Source organism: Apodemus sylvaticus, chromosome 2 (assembly GCF_947179515.1).
Source record: "Apodemus sylvaticus chromosome 2, mApoSyl1.1, whole genome shotgun sequence".
NCBI classification, from domain to species: domain Eukaryota; kingdom Metazoa; phylum Chordata; class Mammalia; order Rodentia; family Muridae; genus Apodemus; species Apodemus sylvaticus.
In genome coordinates this window covers 52151376-52169008 of record NC_067473.1, presented here as the reverse complement: position 1 = coordinate 52169008, position 17633 = coordinate 52151376, and the positions used below count along the sequence as shown (strand labels likewise).

Genomic DNA, 17633 nt, shown 5'->3' with positions numbered 1-17633 from the left:
TCCCTCCCTCCTCCCCTAGTACACCTCTCTTCTGGGCTCTGGTCTTGGGCTGCAGTTGCGCGCGGCCACCTCTAGATGGAACTTTCTCACCAACCCAAAGCCAGGCTAGCCAGAGCACCCCTGGTGCAGTGAGGTGCAGCAAGGAGTTCCCGCCTTGTCTCCGCCTGGCGAGCGCCCATTGGAACTACTTGGGCGATTGCCAGGAGGAAGGGGCTCCGGCTTTGCTCTTGGAGCCCAGCCGGTTTCTAGTCGCTGGATGGGAGGGAATCCTGAGGTTTCTGGGTTAGGGAGCTCTTCAGGAATTTTATGCCTTGATCTGGGCTCCCGGAATCCTCTCCACAAAAATAATAGTCGCCTAGGTTGCCTGGTCCCCAGTGCCTTACTAGGATAGTAAAGCCATCTACTCTCCACAGTGCCTGCAGTGGGGCTATTCTCCTCCAGTTACAGGGCGCTCCCTGGCACCCTCCGTTGTCCGAGCCACAGGGCAGCACCTAGGGCGGAACAGACGCTAGTGGGAGGCAAACTTTATGAGGACGCCCGCAGCTTGCGGGCGCTACTGAAAAGAAAGCAAGTGTCAGGACACTTGTCATTTGTCACGTCTTCTTCACGGTCACCCTCATCGAAGTTGTGCTCATTGGGAGGGAGGGGTCCTGGCTTTGCAAGAGCTGTCCCTCTTGCTTCGGGTTGGCGGCGGCGGCGTTTTCCCGCGTGGGTGCGGAGCTCTCTGCGCCGTGGCGCGGTTCTCCAACTTCTCGCCACCCCCTCTTCTCCCTATCTTCGCAGCGCCCCTTCTTTGCCCGGGGCGGGGCAGGTGGGGACGATATATCAAAACAACAACAACAAAAAAAACAAACAAAAAAACAAAAACAGAACTCCGAGCTGATTCAGACTTGAATGTGAAGGGGTCCTGCCACTGAGGTGTCCCTGTCCCTACTCACGTCCGGGTCTCTGCCCCTCGGGGATCCCCCTTCTCGCTTCCCGGGGTGACTGGTTGGTGCGAAGCGATTGGCGATCCCGGGCGCGATCCCGGCCGCTGCTCCCCGCGCCGCGTGGGGTGAATGGCCGCGGGCGGAGGATCGGGAGGCGCCGGGCGTAGACCAATCGCGGCCGCCGGTGGGAGTATTTGTTATTCACACGGAAGAGACTTGCGGGTGGCTCGGCCAGCTCAGCCCCTTCAGCCCAGAGAGCAGCCACAAGTGCGGCGGTGGTGCTCGCCTCGCTAGGTGGCCAAGGCGGCGGCAGCGCTGATATGGAGCTGCGGGCCCCCCGCGGGCTTCCTCACCTCGCCCTCTGCGGGGAGCAGGGTAAGACACCCCGCCGAGAAGCAGGCTCAGAGGAGGAAGGCAAGTGCCAAAGCTTAGCAAAAGAAAGCCCCCGCCTTTCAACTCTCCCCCAACCCTGAGCTGGCTGTAAAAGTAGGATCCCCTGATCTTGTTACCGTTTCTATTTTTCTCCTCCCAAACCGTGGAGCTGACAGCCAGGTGTATGCTTTCTTCTCAGATTACTTTAATGGTTTGCCTTTTCTGGGTACGAGTCGATGGCTTTACGTATGTTAGTCTGGGGAAAGAACTGGCGGGCGGAGAGAACGCGGGTGCGGAGAGAGGGAGAGTGGGCACCAGGGGGCGAGGGGCTGGCCGGGCACTGGAGCTTGATTGGGTGTCTGTTGATTTTACGTTGCAAATAACAAGGCGGCCACCCCTCTTGTCTTCCCATGATTACATTCCAGTGAAGAGGTGCGGAATAGAGGGAGCTTAGCTCGGAATTCCCAAGCTTTGGAGATGTAATTCCCCCAAAAGTTTAGACGGTGAATGGGAGATTGAAGGGTGACAGGAGTGGGCAGGCGCTCTAGGATGCTCTAACCGGGCGTGCGGCGGCAGGATTTTAAATCGCTCTGTCTGGGATTGCCTGGCCTGAGTGACCTCCTGGACCTGCCCTGGCGGAATCTGGACTTGCTCGGCCAAGAAGCCCAGGTACCTTGGTTATGCGAATCTAAAGGGAGGGATTTCCGAAGTTAGCAGCTTCCGGAACGAGTTGGAGTAACCCCCGCTTTCCTGAACTCTGGCTAGATGGATGTCTAACAAGGATCTGGGGCAAGATTTGGGGGAGTGTCGCAGGAAAGCCTGGTGGTGTAAGGGGTCCTCGAGACCCGCATCCCGGTGCAGCGCACACTCTGCCTTGAGTTTGTGGTCTCTGAGTTAGCCCTGCTAGGTTGGGATTTCCTTGTCCCTTCCCCCAGTACCCCCTCCCCGCGGCACTGGGAAAAACGCTGGAGTTCCGAGTCCTGTTGGGGGTGGGAGCAATAGGAGAGGACTCAAGGATCTAGAGTTTCCGAAGCCAAGGCAGAAGCTCCCTGCAGCTCCTCAGCAGCACTCACGGTCAGAGTGGCCCCGTGTCAGGCGGACCACAGAGGGGTGTGGGTGCCTGCGGCCAGCAGGTGTGGCGGGGGCGGAGGCGCTCTCGGACTGGTGCGCGCAGGAGACTGAAGCCCAGGGAGCAAGGAGGGTGGGGGCGAACGGGGACTGGGGCGGTGCCGGGGAGCCCCAGGAAAGCTAGAGTAACCGGGTTCTTCCCCGAGGCCCTAGGCTCTACCCTGCGTTGGGTTTATGGCTCAAAAAACTGGGAGGGAAAAGGCAGATGGGGGTGGGAGGGGAAAGAAGGGGACCCCGATGGTGTGAGTGGCCGCTGCCTGAGATTTTAGAGGGAGACCTCTCAGCCACGAGGCTGGGGTGAGCCCATCTACTCAAACAGCTCCATGGTCCCTGGAGGTTCATACAGTTGTTGAAAAATATAACAGAATCATGCTTCCCCCAGCATCCCTCCCCCCTTCCCCCCCCCCCCCCCCCCCGTTGTCTGACACGCTTCTTTGGTGCAAATGAAATGCAGAGGCGCGTGCGAGTCACCCGTTGCGCAAGAAGGCACCCCCGAGCTTCCCTGAGGAATTGCTTATAGCCCAAATTGAGGAGCCTGGCTTCATAAGATGTCTGTGTGCCCAGGATAGGGGTGGTGTGTGAACTGCTGAAACCCAAGCTCCTCAGTTCTCCCCCCCCCCCCTCGCCCCGGGAGTTCCACCCCTGGAGGGAATACCTTATCAGTCAATTGGGGGTGATCTTTTCCCATAGACCAGACAGTGGGGAGCTCATGAACATCGGAGAATACACTAGGATCTTGGCCACTAATCCTCCGAGTGGAAGAACTGAAGACAGGGTTTGCGGTGGAGGTATTTGCAAGAAAAACTACTATCAGGGCAAATGCATTCCGACAACGATAGCTTGTATTTTGCTTGAAAGAAAAATGCAAAGAGAGAAAGAGCCACCAGCAGGTAGATCTTGGATAAACAGCTTATTACACTTGACTGTAATTTCCATTTTCCGTTATAAAACTGTTTGTCGATAATTGCAAATGGCTACAGAAACCACTTGAGTTTACCTTGGTCACTTGCGTGTGAATTATCTAGATAGAAGGCAATCTCAGCTGTATAAAATGCATTCTCTGGGTCTTATAAATATATGGCTTGATAATTTTGCAAAGAGCCCCATTCACCAAGGAAATGATTTTCTAAGGCAATTTTCCTATCTGAGTCAACTACAGGTTGTACTACATCCGCGGTAAAGAGAATATCTGCTCTTAAATAAGGGATGTGGAGACAATTTAGGAGGGCAAGCTTTCTAGGAGACATTTTCTCAGGATAAGGAAGATGCTCAGTACACGGGGAGATACTTACTGTCTTGTAGGCTCAATTCATTCTGTTTGGTTTGTGCCGGCCAGATCTGCCCTGTTGTGTGCCCCCTCCCTCCGCTCCCTACCCCTCTGCATGAAAGTTATGGCCTATTGAACAGTTCTCACCATTCAGCTCCAAAAGGAAGAAGGAAAAGAATTAAGCCCAGCTGAGCTGAACTGGAGGAGAGCAGGGGAAAGTTAGAGGTCTGGAGTGATGTGCTCTTTTCAGACTTGGCTGGACAGGTTGAAGCTGCTTCCGGGCTTGTTTAATTGGTATTTATGCAGCAAATAGCTCAGCTGACATTCACATTGGCAGTATCAAGCGCCAGTCTTTGTGTAAGAATGTTCCATTGTCTCTAGGGCATGACGCACTGAATACTACACAGGCACGCTTGCGGCAGCAATGATGTTTTCCTTCTAAGTTTCTTTCTCGAGGTCTTCTCCCAGTGGGGCGCATCAAGAGGACCCTGCTTTAGTCTGTGAGTTCTATTGCTGTGTCAGTGTCTTAGAAGAAGCTGCCCCATAGATTAATCTTTTGCTCAGATCTACAGCAAAAGTCTAGCCACATCCCAGTGCCTGTTGAATAGGCTGGTTTTGAAAGGTCCAGAAAATGGTTTCTGCTTTTAGGACAGCCTGATTGGGTATCACCAGACTCTCACACTGGGTTTGCCCAGTAGGAGCGATCATTCTGTGCTGTACTAGGAGAGGTTGTGAGCCTAACAGTCAATTGTATTGTATTTTTATTTCCATTTCAACTTGAGGGAGCTTTTCTTTTTCTGTTAGGAATTTGGGTTTCAGTTCTCTCTCCCTTCTTTTCCTCTCCCTCCCTTTCCCTTTCCCTCCCCTTCTCTTCCCCCATTTCCCCATCCCTTCCTCTATTTCTTCTCTTTCCATCCATGTATGTTTTCTTTTATTTTAAGTTCTCAGTACTTTGACAAGTTGGAGCAGGCTCATCCGCTGACTAGAAGGATGTTGAACCTTGCATTGTCTCATCTGGGCCCCAGCACTGCTGCAATGACTTGAGGGCACAGTGAAAAAGAGGTGCCTGATAAGTACTGTTTTCCCTCTTTGGTTGGACCCCAGTCTTACCAACAGTGGTAACATAGTATGGCTTTTCTTAGAAATCATTTTAAAAATACAAATGCTCTAGTTAGAAGGAGATCATCAGGCTTTGACACCTGTAGATGAATCTTACTCCCTGGGGAGGACCAAGGCTAAGAGAAGCATGGCCTAGAGGTCCTTGGCTACAGGACACCTCAGTCCTGTGGGACAGGGAGCAGATGAGGAGAAATGGGCAGATGCAGGGAAAGCCCCGGGATGATTGCATAGAGGTCATTGAGCACGTGTATTGCCCGTTTCCTACTTTCCCAGGCAAGGTAATGTATTCAGATACAAATCTGCTGGCTGGCTTTTCCGATGGCAATAAGTCTCAATGCTAAAAGGCTTATACTTGCTTACCACTTAAGAAGTTTTCCTGTTTTTAATTGCAGAAGAATGTCTTGTCTCTTAAGGATGACCCTTTGGGTGCTGTGAGTGTCTGTGGCCTTCAGGTCAGACGCTGAGGTTACATTGACTTCACTTTGTGTCTTCCAGTTCTCCTTTGAGCTCTCCTTTTTGGTCTGGACTTTGCAAAGTTAATTCTTGGATACATGCCTGTTGTTAAGGTCTGACCCTCCATGCTGCTCATGGGAAAGTGTCTTCCTCAGATTTAAGTATGATCTGCTGGTAAAATGTTTCAGTTTGGGAACTGGCTATTAAACCAATGCTATCCCTGTGAATTCTTATATCACTTAGCAATTTAAAAAGCACTTTTATATACATTGTGACATTTGATGTTACAGCCTAGCTGGTGGGCAGAAATCAGTTCCCACTTCAGAAACAAACAAACAAACAAAAAAAAACGACAACAACAAACAGTGTATGTAACTTATCCAAAGACTAGACCCAGGCTCCTCTAGGACCCCAGGCATCCTAACACCTCACACAGTCAGATCTCATGCTTTGGTACAGGGGCAGAATGTAACTGCCCTCCCGCATGTGAACTCTGGCCTGAGGCCTTAGAAGGGGGTGTGATTCGGACCTCATAGATGAAATCTAGCAGGAAATGAGACAGTGTGTGAGGTTCCAGTACACTGTACACTGTCCGTCCTCAGTCCTCAGTCAGGAAGTTGTCTTCACCCTTTTCCCTCTTCTGATCTGACACATACTATAGGCGTGGCCTATCGTTCCTTAAATGCAGTCTTTTTATGCAATAGCTGTCCTATCTACAAAGAAGGATGTAAACTGAATTCCACTAAATCAGACTGTGTTTAAAATGCATGGAGTTTAGGTATTTAAAGAAAACCTGTGGTGAATTCTTTTGTTATGCAAATACCCACCATCTAATTTATCTGTTCAGTGGTTGAGCATCTTTTGGATCTGATTTCAGTAGTATCTTCCCTGCTAGTGTAAATGAGCTTTAGAATCTTCTCTCACTGATGGGGGCGGGTGTTACTTGCTTGCAAACAAAACCAGTTATTGTGCTCAGTTGACAAAGCCTTGGGCTCCTTTTTGAGTACAATCTCATAGCACTGTATTATTGAGTCCAAAGTCTCATCAGGGAGCTGGGAGACAGTTTAGATCTGGTAGGGTCATGCCATGCTACCATTTCACAGATGAGCAAGTAGAAGCACACAGAGATGCAGAGACCTGTTCACATGAGAATCTTACTTCTGGCCATGCTACATGATAGAGGAAGGCAGGGGGGAGGTGATCTTGAGAGACCCCTTAGGCTCTGGTAGTGTTTTTCAATTGACAGCGGCCGGCCAGGAAGCCAGATTTGAAGCTTGGTAGTTTGCATATTTATTTCTCAACCCTTTCAGGGATTCAGAAATATCCCATATAGAAATCACCCATCATTGTCTGGCCCCTTATTGTTTCTTGTGCTAACTATTGAAAAATATGTACAGTTATAAATGATTTCTGTGGAGTTCCTGGGCTGTTCCCCTTACTGCATTGTCTCAACCAGTGTCTGCACTGCTGGGGCTGTCCCAGAGAACAGTGTCACCTTTGGGGTCTGGTGATTTTGGGGGTGTTGTGCTTGCTGGGCTTAGGGCTGAACTCATTTTATCTGAGCTATTTCCCCCCTCACTTAAATGGATTTAATAATAAGATATTAATAACAATAATAGTACTGTTATATGCAAAGTTTTTACTTTGACAAAGGGAACATATACAGAAATAAAATATGGGCCTTTTGCCACAGGCCTATAACTCAGCCAGGGAATTTGCTTGTAAAGACTCCCAGGTGTAGGACAGATGGTCAGTGTCAGTGGTACAACTCTTAGAAGGGACAAAGAAGGGTGAGTTGGATGAGTTCATGACCTCAGAATTTCAACAGAACAGAACTTACACTTTCTTTATGAAGTTTCTCAGAAGCCTGACTTTAGTCCCAGCACTTGAGAGGCAGAGAGGCAGAGAGGCAGAGAGGCAGAGAGGCAGAGGGGCAGAGGGGCAGAGGGGCAGAGGGGCAGAGGGGCAGAGGGGCAGAGAGGCAGAGAGGCAGAGAGGCAGAGAGGCAGAGAGGCAGAGGCAGAGGCAGAGGCAGAGGCAGAGGCAGAGGCAGAGATCTTCAGATCTCTGTGAGTCTGAAGTCAGCCTGGTCTACAGAGTGAGTTCCAGAATAGTCATAGTTACATAGGCAAACCCTGTTTCAAAACTAAAAGCTGAAGGAGGGGGAGGAAGAGGAAGAAGAGGAGGAGGAGGAGAAAAAGGAGGGAGAAGAAGAAGGGGAAGGAGGAGGAAGGGGCAGGAGGAGGAAGAAGAGGAAAAAGAGGAGGAGGAGGAGTAAGAGGAGGAGGAGCAGGAGGAGGAGCAGCAGAAGAAGAAGAAACATAAAAGATATTAAACAAGCCCAGGAGGAGTTGGTCAGCTTGGGGAAAAAAGCTATTTTACTTCAAATTGAACACATCACATGAAGCAAAGCTGTTTGGATCTGTAGCTCAGAAAGGTCAATATTTCTTTAAAAATATCGATTCCCATGGTGAGTTTGGATTAAAGTCCACAAGAATTCTATGAGAACTGGATTAAGCAATATAAGATTATGTTGTGAAACAAAGTTCACAGTCATTTACTCTTCCACACACTTTCATATATGTATTTTCCCTTAAAATTTAAAAGTGACACTGAACCTATTAGGCCTATAATTTTTCATGGCAATGGATCAGACTCTGAAATTACTTCAATATTTAAATATTTTATCTGATTTTACTTTTCAGAGGACAGAATTCAGTGATCACGTCCTAATCTGAGCAAATTGTCAAAAAGATGCTTTGCTTCAGTAGGAAGAACAGGCCAGGTCGATGCCTGGTTACTAAGCATGGACCATAGATACATAGATACATACTACAGTTTTGCAGTGTGTGCCTGTTGGCAGGTTCTGTCTCCCCTTACAGATAAGAAAACCAAGGGTTGGAGAATTTGTGTGCAATTAATTCCATGCTATAGCAGAGGAAACCTGAGCAGAAATCCAGCAAGCTGACTCATAAAATGGAACCTCTTGTTTTCCATTTCACTGACTTTGTCTGCTAACCCAAATATTCCTGTCTTGTTGTTCTCCATACCCCAGCCTTTCTTAAGATTCGAGCTCTGAACAGACTTAGGAGATGCTAAGGAGACGAAACATTAATACAAATACCAGTAGTTTAAAAGGAAACTAATTTTTATTATTTCTTGGACTAAATCAGCAATGAAACTAACTTAATGCCTCATGAGTTGGTGTGGAAATGTGACCGGATAAAGTCCGTGTTTATCTATAGCTGAAAACTATTTATTCTCTTAGATGTGTCACGGCATTTGAGATGGCTTCATTATAATGAAGAAAGGATTTGAAGCACAGCCTCTAGCCTTGAAATTTCTCCTTCATTTGTCCATTTATTCAAGGATTGGCTGGTATGGACTTGGTCTCAAAATCCAAATTTAGTGGTTAGAGTTAATGACATTTTACCATGATGTTACTATTCTTCCTAGTGAGACTGTAAAACATAGTCCTAACTGTACTCACTAGTAATTAATCATACATTCAGTTTCATCCAGAAACACAGGTGGGCTTCCTAAATGTTTCCTTTTGGGGATCACTTCAGGTCAGAATGTTACGGACTCTCAGGAGAAGCAGCTGTCAGGTGACTCCAGTATTGAGAAGATCATTTGGGGGCAGTGTAGGGAATCAAGGTACAGCATGAACCTGGGAACAAGGAACATTTTGTGCAGGTAGTCTAGATCGGGCTGAGCAGAGGGGCCAGCTCTTGGCTGGAGCTCCCACTGCACAGGAAGGAAGTCAGAGCAGCGATGGGCTAAGAGCCTCTTTTCAAACCTGGAAGTGAAAAACAGCACAAGTTTCTCTGAAGGCACTTGGGCATATGTTCAGTTCTCCCCCAGGGAGGCACCATCTTTTTTTTTTTTTTTCAGGACAAAGAAGATGGAAAGAGAATTTTATGAACTGGAACTTGAACGAGTGAATGGGAAATGCAAGCAGATGTTGGTTGGCTGGGGTGGAGGGAAATTGTCCAGATTTCAGATTTCAGGTCCAAGTGTAAATAGGTTAGAAATGAACATTAGATTAAGCATCCTGAGAGAATACATTGTCGAGGCTTATTCTCTTCATTATGTGTACATTTCAAGCCTTAGACTCCCTATGTTAAGTCAGTTCTCCTTCACTTAAACTTCTTCAGAATTTTTCTGTAAGGATATTGTGGAATTCAAGGGCGAGGTCTCCAGAATGAAGTTTCCTCTCCATTTGCCTGCGGATGCTTCCTTTTACTCTTCTAGTCTTGACAAAATGACTGTTTTCTGCACCGAGTCCGACAAAATTAAGGAGCTTTCCAATCTCCAGCTCTGATGTGTTCCTAGTGATTCTCAGATCAAGGTGTGTTTACTTCAGAATTGCAAGCGTGCCCATTACCTTCACCCTGACAGATTAATTGGGAACTCTTGAGAATAGTAACAGGAAGATCTTCACATGTAACCATCTCTATGTGGTTAATTTTTGAGTCTTTGTTTTATTACCAGAGAACAACAGGATAATTGATATGAGGTAGCTGGTGTTCTATGCTAAATGTTTCTTCAAGCTGCAAGATATTTTCAGATCTTTTGGCAGCTTGTCTCTCCCTTCCTCTCTTCTCTTTTTCTTCCTCCCTCATTCTTTCCTTCTCTGTGATTGAATGTCCACTGTTTCCCACTGGGAAATCAGGGATACTAAAATAAAAAAAAGTCATTAACAGATGACTGGCTTGTTTTGTTGAATACATCACAGAAAATAACCCATTGTTATCTAGTGGACAAGATTTAAATGCTAAGTTTATAGAGCTGTAAAAATATAAAGCAGATTTGAGAAGAAATAATGCCATCAATCACGGAATTTTACCTTTCTGGAAATAAGAGTTATTGAAATAAAATGATAAATAAAAACATGTTCTGGCTTGAAAGAAATGAGCAAGCAGCTGATCCTTCCTGTTTCTCTTGCCCTAAACTTGTCATCAATCTCCCTGCTTAGATGCAGTGCAGCCAGGTGTTCAGAATCACAGGGGACCAAAAAAGAGTTAGTTCTTAGTGAACAGGAGAAATAAAAAACTTGCTTCCGACAGGGCTTAAGTATATGAAAAATACAGCAGTACTGAACTGAATCCCCTCCCCTTTCTTCCTCTTCTCCCCAGGAATAATTCCGCTACAGGGCTGAATTCAAGGACATGAATTGTTGACCTCATCCTAACATCAGAACCTCAGCTGTTATTCTTATTTATTTGCGAGCCAACTTTATGTGGGAATAAACTCGAACGGAGGATCTGTTGGAAATTCACTGTGAAGTTCAAATCAAGAAAACTTGCTGAAATCCCTAAAGCCTTCCCCCATGGGCCCTGATGGTAGCCTCCAGAAGGTGCAGCCTCAGGTGGTCCCCCTTCTTCTGTGGCAAGAATAAACTTTGGGTCGCTGATTGCAATACCACCTGTGGAGAAAATGGTATGCGAGGGAAAGCGCTCAGCCTCGTGCCCTTGTTTCTTCCTTTTGACTGCCAAGTTCTACTGGATCCTCACAATGATGCAAAGAACTCACAGCCAGGAGTACGCCCATTCCATCCGGGTAGATGGGGACATCATTTTGGGGGGTCTTTTTCCTGTTCATGCCAAGGGAGAAAGAGGGGTGCCTTGTGGAGAGCTGAAGAAGGAAAAGGGCATCCACAGGCTTGAGGCCATGCTTTATGCAATCGACCAGATTAACAAGGACCCCGATCTCCTCGCCAATATCACTCTGGGTGTCCGGATCCTTGACACATGTTCCAGGGACACCTATGCTTTGGAGCAGTCACTGACCTTCGTGCAGGCACTGATAGAGAAAGACGCGTCTGACGTGAAGTGTGCTAATGGAGACCCACCCATCTTCACCAAGCCCGACAAGATTTCTGGTGTCATAGGTGCTGCAGCAAGCTCTGTGTCCATCATGGTGGCTAACATTTTAAGACTTTTTAAGGTAGGTAAAGACATTGCCTTTTTAACCGTTGTGAAAGAATCAGCAATCTTTGTGACTTCAGTTGTGGGTTGAAGAAGAAAGTGGAGATGAAGCACTATGTCGCTGGATTCCTCAAGTGGGGCCGTCTGTGCTTGTGTTTCCACCAGTGACACTTTAGTTCCTTTAGCTGTGATTAAATGCATTAATCCTGATTGTGTCCTTCCAAAGAGAATGTTGGTAAGTTCTGTGCAGTGTTTGGTCCTTACCGTCATGAGAAAACCTCTTCAGGGAGGCTCACTTTGAGTCACAGCATCTTCAGACAATAATTGACCCTTAGCACATTAATCAAACAGAACACTTCCACTTTACCTGAGGTACACGTGAGAGAATTTACTTGGTGAAACTTCTTCAAGGTGGGATGCTCTGTTATGACAAAAGTTCCTGTGTGAAGAAACAGTATTTATTGCTGCTGTGTAGAAGGGAGTGACACTCCAGGACATAAGATGGCCATAAAGTTGTCAGGCTTATTGTAACTTGAATAGAACAGAACCTCATTAATTCAGAACACTGCGATGCAGACTGGAAATATAATTACATATAATTCTTATTGAGTTAATAGTTCAAAATTAGCAGGAAGAAATCAAGACATTTTGATTTAGGTTTGATGATCTATTATCTGTACACTTTACAATATTGACTAAAATTGACAATATAAAATAATATATGTGAAAACACTTTGAAAGTAAAAAGTACCATAAAAATAAAGTTCTTGTAACTCACTGTTTTTTATTAACTTTCTCATCTTATTTATTAATATCCATTATGTAGTCTTTTGAAATAGACATGATTCTTTAAATTGAAAATACTTTCACTCTGATTTCTTACTTGTTGGGAGTTGTCTTTTCCAACAGAACCTGAATTAACGAGGCTTCATTTTATATTATGAAAACTAGTCCTATGCAACAGATTTAATGTTGGACTGGTGACAGAGTGTCAAAAATGAACAAAGCAGTGGAAAGCTTCACAAAAAGAAGGATGAAAGGGACTGAATCTAAGGCTTTCTGGACTGGGAAGATGTCTTGGGGGACAATATAGCTTAGCCTATGTGTCATATTGGAACCCACTCTGTAACATTCCCCAGGATGCTGTACAGACTGCATGAATCCCCTTCATTCACAGACAAGAATGCTAAGAGGTGTTTTAATGGCTGTTTTCAGATTGATGACACTGCATCAAATGAGGAGGTTGCTCTCTGCATCTCATAGAAGCCTTAGTGTCTAAGGCATTCTGAAGATGCACAAAGAGGCCCTAGGGAGTATGGGAGACACTTTAGCAAGACATTAGAAGAATCTCCTGGAGTGGGAGGACTTGAGGTGAACTGGCAGCCACAGGTCTCTCATTCTCCATCTCTGGGAACTTTTAAGGGATTCTCCACAGTTGTAGTGCCCCTAGGGATGGGTGCTGTTCTCTCCCAGAGAACTCTCAGAGCCAGGATTCCTTCAGGATCCTCCCCAACTTATAGGCTCTAGGGCTCTTCCCAGGACATCTGATTCATTCCTCATGCTCTTTCCTATTCATGGCTACAGTGCAGACCAGCCATACCCAGCCTTCCTTTGTCTCTGGTTCAGTCTCCCTCCTCACTTGTTTTAAAACATTTTTGAGTTCTTAAGTCAGTCGCCGTGGTTAAGACAAATCCACTATTAGAGGTGAGGAAAACCCTCATGATGATATTCTTCCTTATGGGATCTTTTCTGTAGACATATTAATTCCTGTTCCTATCACCCCATAGTTGCTTTTAGACATTGTTTTTTTATGTAGTCTGGTTAGCACCCAAAAGCACACAAAGATTTAAAGAGTTGGGTGAAGGAGAAAAGATTGACACTTACCTGAAATAGTCAAAGCTTATTTATGGTTTTTTTTTTTTGTCACAGAATGAACTTATCTATAAGTTAGTGATAGAAATAATTCTATATTAGATTGTTAGATTACTTTAGTGAGAAAATGCAGGTGAAATGTGCTTGTTTGTAACGTTTAATTCCTAGGCTGTGGAAGGAAATTTCAAGCTACCTAAAAGGCAAGAGGGGAGGTTTTAGTTTTATAAAGCAAAGCCTGGCCTGTCTCTGCTTGGTCCTTCTCTTATTAGACAATTATTTTGATATTTTTAGATACTCATAGAAGTATTTTATTTGATGGAGTGGATCACTTTAGTTCCTTTAAACACAGTCAGTGTTCCAGGGTTTCTCTAGAGAGACAGTTGCCTGCACACATTAGGGCTTCCCTGGATACCCCTTGATGGACATGTAGGGAAGAGGTCACTTTTAGCCAGAAGATGGCAGTGACCATGGTAGATGACCTTACTACCACCAGCACGCTGGCACAGAGAGACATTATCCTAACTATGTTACTTGATTTGAAAAAAAATTGATCTCATTCGAAAGTCAACCAGCAAAGGGTGTGACGATAGATGCTCATCTGCCCATCTTCCGGCTGAATCAGAAGAATCACAAGAACGCAAATTAAATTATTCCAGCTGCTTGTTGGATTACGTCCGTTCAGAGCAGTGTGATTTATGTGCAGTCTTGCACTTCACAGTGACAGTGATTAGGAGACAATGGTGGCTGCTCATGGGAAGGAAAATGCCCGGCTTTAGTGTGGATGACTTCTGCTTATGTTCACACGCCAGGACTGACATGAAATATTGTCATAGTCATCAAAGGAATGATGAACAAATTATTACAGTAGAGACTGGGATATGGTTTCACTTTTGAAACAGAATATTAATTTTCTTAAGGCAATGCTATGATGAGATGGGAGGAAACAAGCTTTAGGAGTGAACCGAGGGCCACTGGTAGCCTTGCAGGACAACATGTGACCCATGGAATCCGATCCACAGAAATCCATATGTCAGGCTTGACTCTGTGAGCTCCTGAGGGAAGTGGTGGTGCTCCATCTTGGTTTCTCTTCTCAAATCTCCGAAGCAGATGAGAAAACTCAGCCCCTTAACTTAGAGGAGAACTAGAGAGGGAGTCGGAGCCAGAGTTCCTGGAAATAGGAAATGCCTGCACACCTTTGAGTCTTCACTGGGGGGGGGGTCCTCAGTCTGAGGGTAGCTCCAGCTTACGCCACTGTTCTCATAACCTCCAAGGAGAGGCTTCAACTTCAGGGCCTGTGAATATGTCGGATTCTTTTTTTTTCTCTGTTTTCACCCAAGAGGAGTGGCCATAACCCAACATCCGTCAGATATGTTGGGAATGGCGGTAAGCTTGAAAGCCATAGATAGGATCAGATTTTTAATGCTTTGAACTTTATAGAAACATTACTATCTATGTGCATGCGTGCATTTTATATGGCAAGTTAATAGGTTTAGATGATGTGTAATTGTGAAGTAACAGAGCTCCTTTAGATTCAGAGGTATAAAGGACATGTCTAGGATTCTGAATCTTTGAAAATTCAGTGAAAATGAGGACAGAAAACTTCAAAATCAGGGGTCTTCTGGAAACTTTTACTGAGAACTAAAACTGCCTAGAACTTACCTCTATTCCTAACATAACTGCCTAGAACTGAAATTTGTTTGTTTGTGAAAAGCTCAAATAGTTTTCTTTTCCTGGAACATTTCTCATCCTTTTTGAATGGGAGGAAATCAATTTCTCAAAACACTAAATGTATGTCTTACTTTGAGGAAAGATTGAGCTTTCTAGGTTAAAGGTGACACATTGCTACCAGAGTAACTCACATTAATGTTCACAAAGACACACGGGTTACAAGAGGACAGTGTCAGACACAATTTCTCTTTCTCCTGTTTGGCTAGTTGTGTTACCTGGATTGTTAATTTTCCTTTCTTGAAGAATAGGGCTCAGATAGCCTGTGGTGTATCTTTCTAAAGCAATCAAATGAAATGTCAGTAGAAATTATTCGCGTGTGGGCCAGATGATTTCTCCGCATGCAGGTTTGTGCTAGTTATAAGTGATTAAAATCGCTAGTTATAAGTGATTAAAATTGATCTTCATGTTAAGTCAATGAAATACAGAGAATTGTCTCATTCTTCTGCAAGACTTGGTCTACTTTACAATGTTTATGAAGACCTATTTTCCTCATAGATTCAGTTCTACCAATGGCTAAAGACATGTGTCCTGTGAGTTATTTATTGCACACAATTTTTTTTTAAATTAACTGTAAACAGTGAAAGACAAGTCTGCCATATTTAGGCTCATCTAGTTAAGATGGGTGGATAAGTGAGCATATTAAATAAACTCTGCAGGAGGTAACGGTTTGTGTAAACCTTGTTTGTCAGTAAATAGGCAATGGGGTTTGGAAGGTGGAGTCCATCACAGTCTTGTTTTGAAGCACCTTTGCTTGAGAACTGACTCCTCCTCTTTACAGGGAGCAGATGGATGCTCTCCCAGGTACTAGTACTGGTATCAGAGGAGAAAGTGCACTTCAGAAGTGTAGCGATGAGATCTATGACCCATGCAGACTTCTTAAAGCCACTCTCCTCAAAACCGGTTAGGAGCTACCATCCCCCTCCACTGCAGGACAAAGGCCCACCTTTGCTCTGCAAAATCTTCCAGAGATGACCCAGGAGTTAAGAGCACTGACTGCTCTTCCAGAGGTCCTGAGTTCAATTCTCAGCAACCACATGGTAGCTCACAACCATCTGTAATGGAATCTGATGCCCTCTTTTGCTGTGTCTGAAGACAGCTACAATGTACTCACATACGTAAAATAAATAAATCTTTAAAAAAATCCTTGATCTTTACTTGGTTAAGTTAACAGAGAAGCAGTCTATCCTTTCTCTTGGCATTTATTTTGCACTGTTGTAGCTGTTTTTCTTTCTGTGTCTTCCACCATATAAGCACTGAAAGGGTGGGATCCATTTCTGTGTGCTTGGCTACTGTATCTCTAGCCCCTAGTCTCACCCTAAGAACCTAATAAACATGGGAATGAATGAATGACTGAATCAACCATCCCAATCTCAGATACTGAAAATAATATTTAGTTAAGTAGAAAAATAAAATCAAGTTTTATTTTCTATGTATACTCTTAGGAAAAGAAACAGAAGGAAGAGTGAGGGGAGGAAGAAGAAAGCAGTACATTTTGAGTTTCTATTTTTCTTGTGCTTCCTCATAATCCTGTGCATTCACATCATCTTTAGATAGACTCTTAACATTGAAAATTAAACAAGTAATATTCAGCAGTGCATTCCCATTTTGGAAGATTTAAGCAACAAATAACAGTTTGCAATGGAAAGGGTCCATTTCTCAGTACATCTGTTAATAAAATGACACATGCAGACATAATGTTATTTATAGATATACCTCATGACTTTTTTCCCACTTAATTTATGCACAAGAGACTTCTACGTTGGTTAATGCAGGTCTGCCTCAGTAAGTCTCAATTCTGAAAGTCAGAATTACCTAGATAGATGAATGCTCAAATTCTTACCGAATACCAAAGAAATTGGACAAAGCCCTGCCTTCCTAAATCTTAGAATGTTTCTAGGGGGATTCGGTGTTGGTTTAGGATTGGGAAGTTGCAAGATTTCACCCTCTATTTTAGTGGCTGGTAGGCTTTAATTATGGTTAGACAATAATTTATTTTTACAAAACCTCAATAGGGAAGTCATCAGAGATTGTTTCTTTTCTTTTCATTTGAAAAGGTTGTAACAATGCCAGGGCCTCACCCAAATGCTGGTAGCTCTACAGGGGATTTTGCATCATGGAAACCTTTCTTGGATCAACAAAGGCTGCCAAACCTATCTCCCTGTAAGGCTGTCTCACATGGTACAGACATGCATCACTGACCAAGGCTCTTCCCAACATGCAGTAACTGAGAACCAGTGTCCTGGTCCTATGCCTCGCTGTGAAAGGTGCGTCAAGTTTCCTGCTTTGTGGAATAGATTTAAAGATCGATTTCTAAGCTTGGTGAATTGAAATCTTCTTTTGCTTTTCTGAGGCCCCAAAATTTCACTGGGGCTTCTGAATTTCATTGGGGCACTGAAATCCTACAGTGAATACTGAAGACTCCTTAGGAGCTTACTTAGTGGTTAACACCTGTCTTATGGGCTCATTGAGCAATGGGGATGTTTTGAAAGTAGTAAAGAAAGAGACATTCTAAGGGAATGGCTTGTGATTAGATAAAATACTACTTTTCAAAATTCTTACTTAAGAAGTGGCCCACAAACCTTTCTAGAAAAAGTTAGAATAGAGTTAAATAAATAAATCTGCATAAGGAAATTACTTTTCTACTCTTTTCCCCTAAAGATGGCAATTTTTAAAAGTTTATTTTACAGGCTTCCTTATTTATTTATTTATTTATTTATTTATTTATTTATTTATACCCAGTTTTGGATTTACAGAAAAACTAAAGACTTCAGTGATTATATTTGGCTTTCGGCACAGGTGTCTCTCATAGATTTTTATTTTGTTTTATTTATTTAT

The 17633-nt window shown here is 44.4% G+C and overlaps 1 protein-coding gene across 1 annotated transcript in view; it reads left to right on the top strand.

Moving 5' to 3' along the window:
• The first annotated feature begins 1181 nt into the window (after positions 1-1181).
• Grm8 (glutamate metabotropic receptor 8) overlaps positions 1182-17633 on the top strand; it is an 870036-nt gene continuing 853584 nt past the window's right edge. Inside the window, exons 1-2 of the mRNA XM_052173334.1 lie at positions 1182-1304; positions 10407-11217. Coding sequence (XP_052029294.1) covers positions 10708-11217 — 510 coding nt within the window. The 5' untranslated portion in view covers positions 1182-1304; positions 10407-10707. The remainder of the gene's footprint in view (positions 1305-10406; positions 11218-17633) is intronic.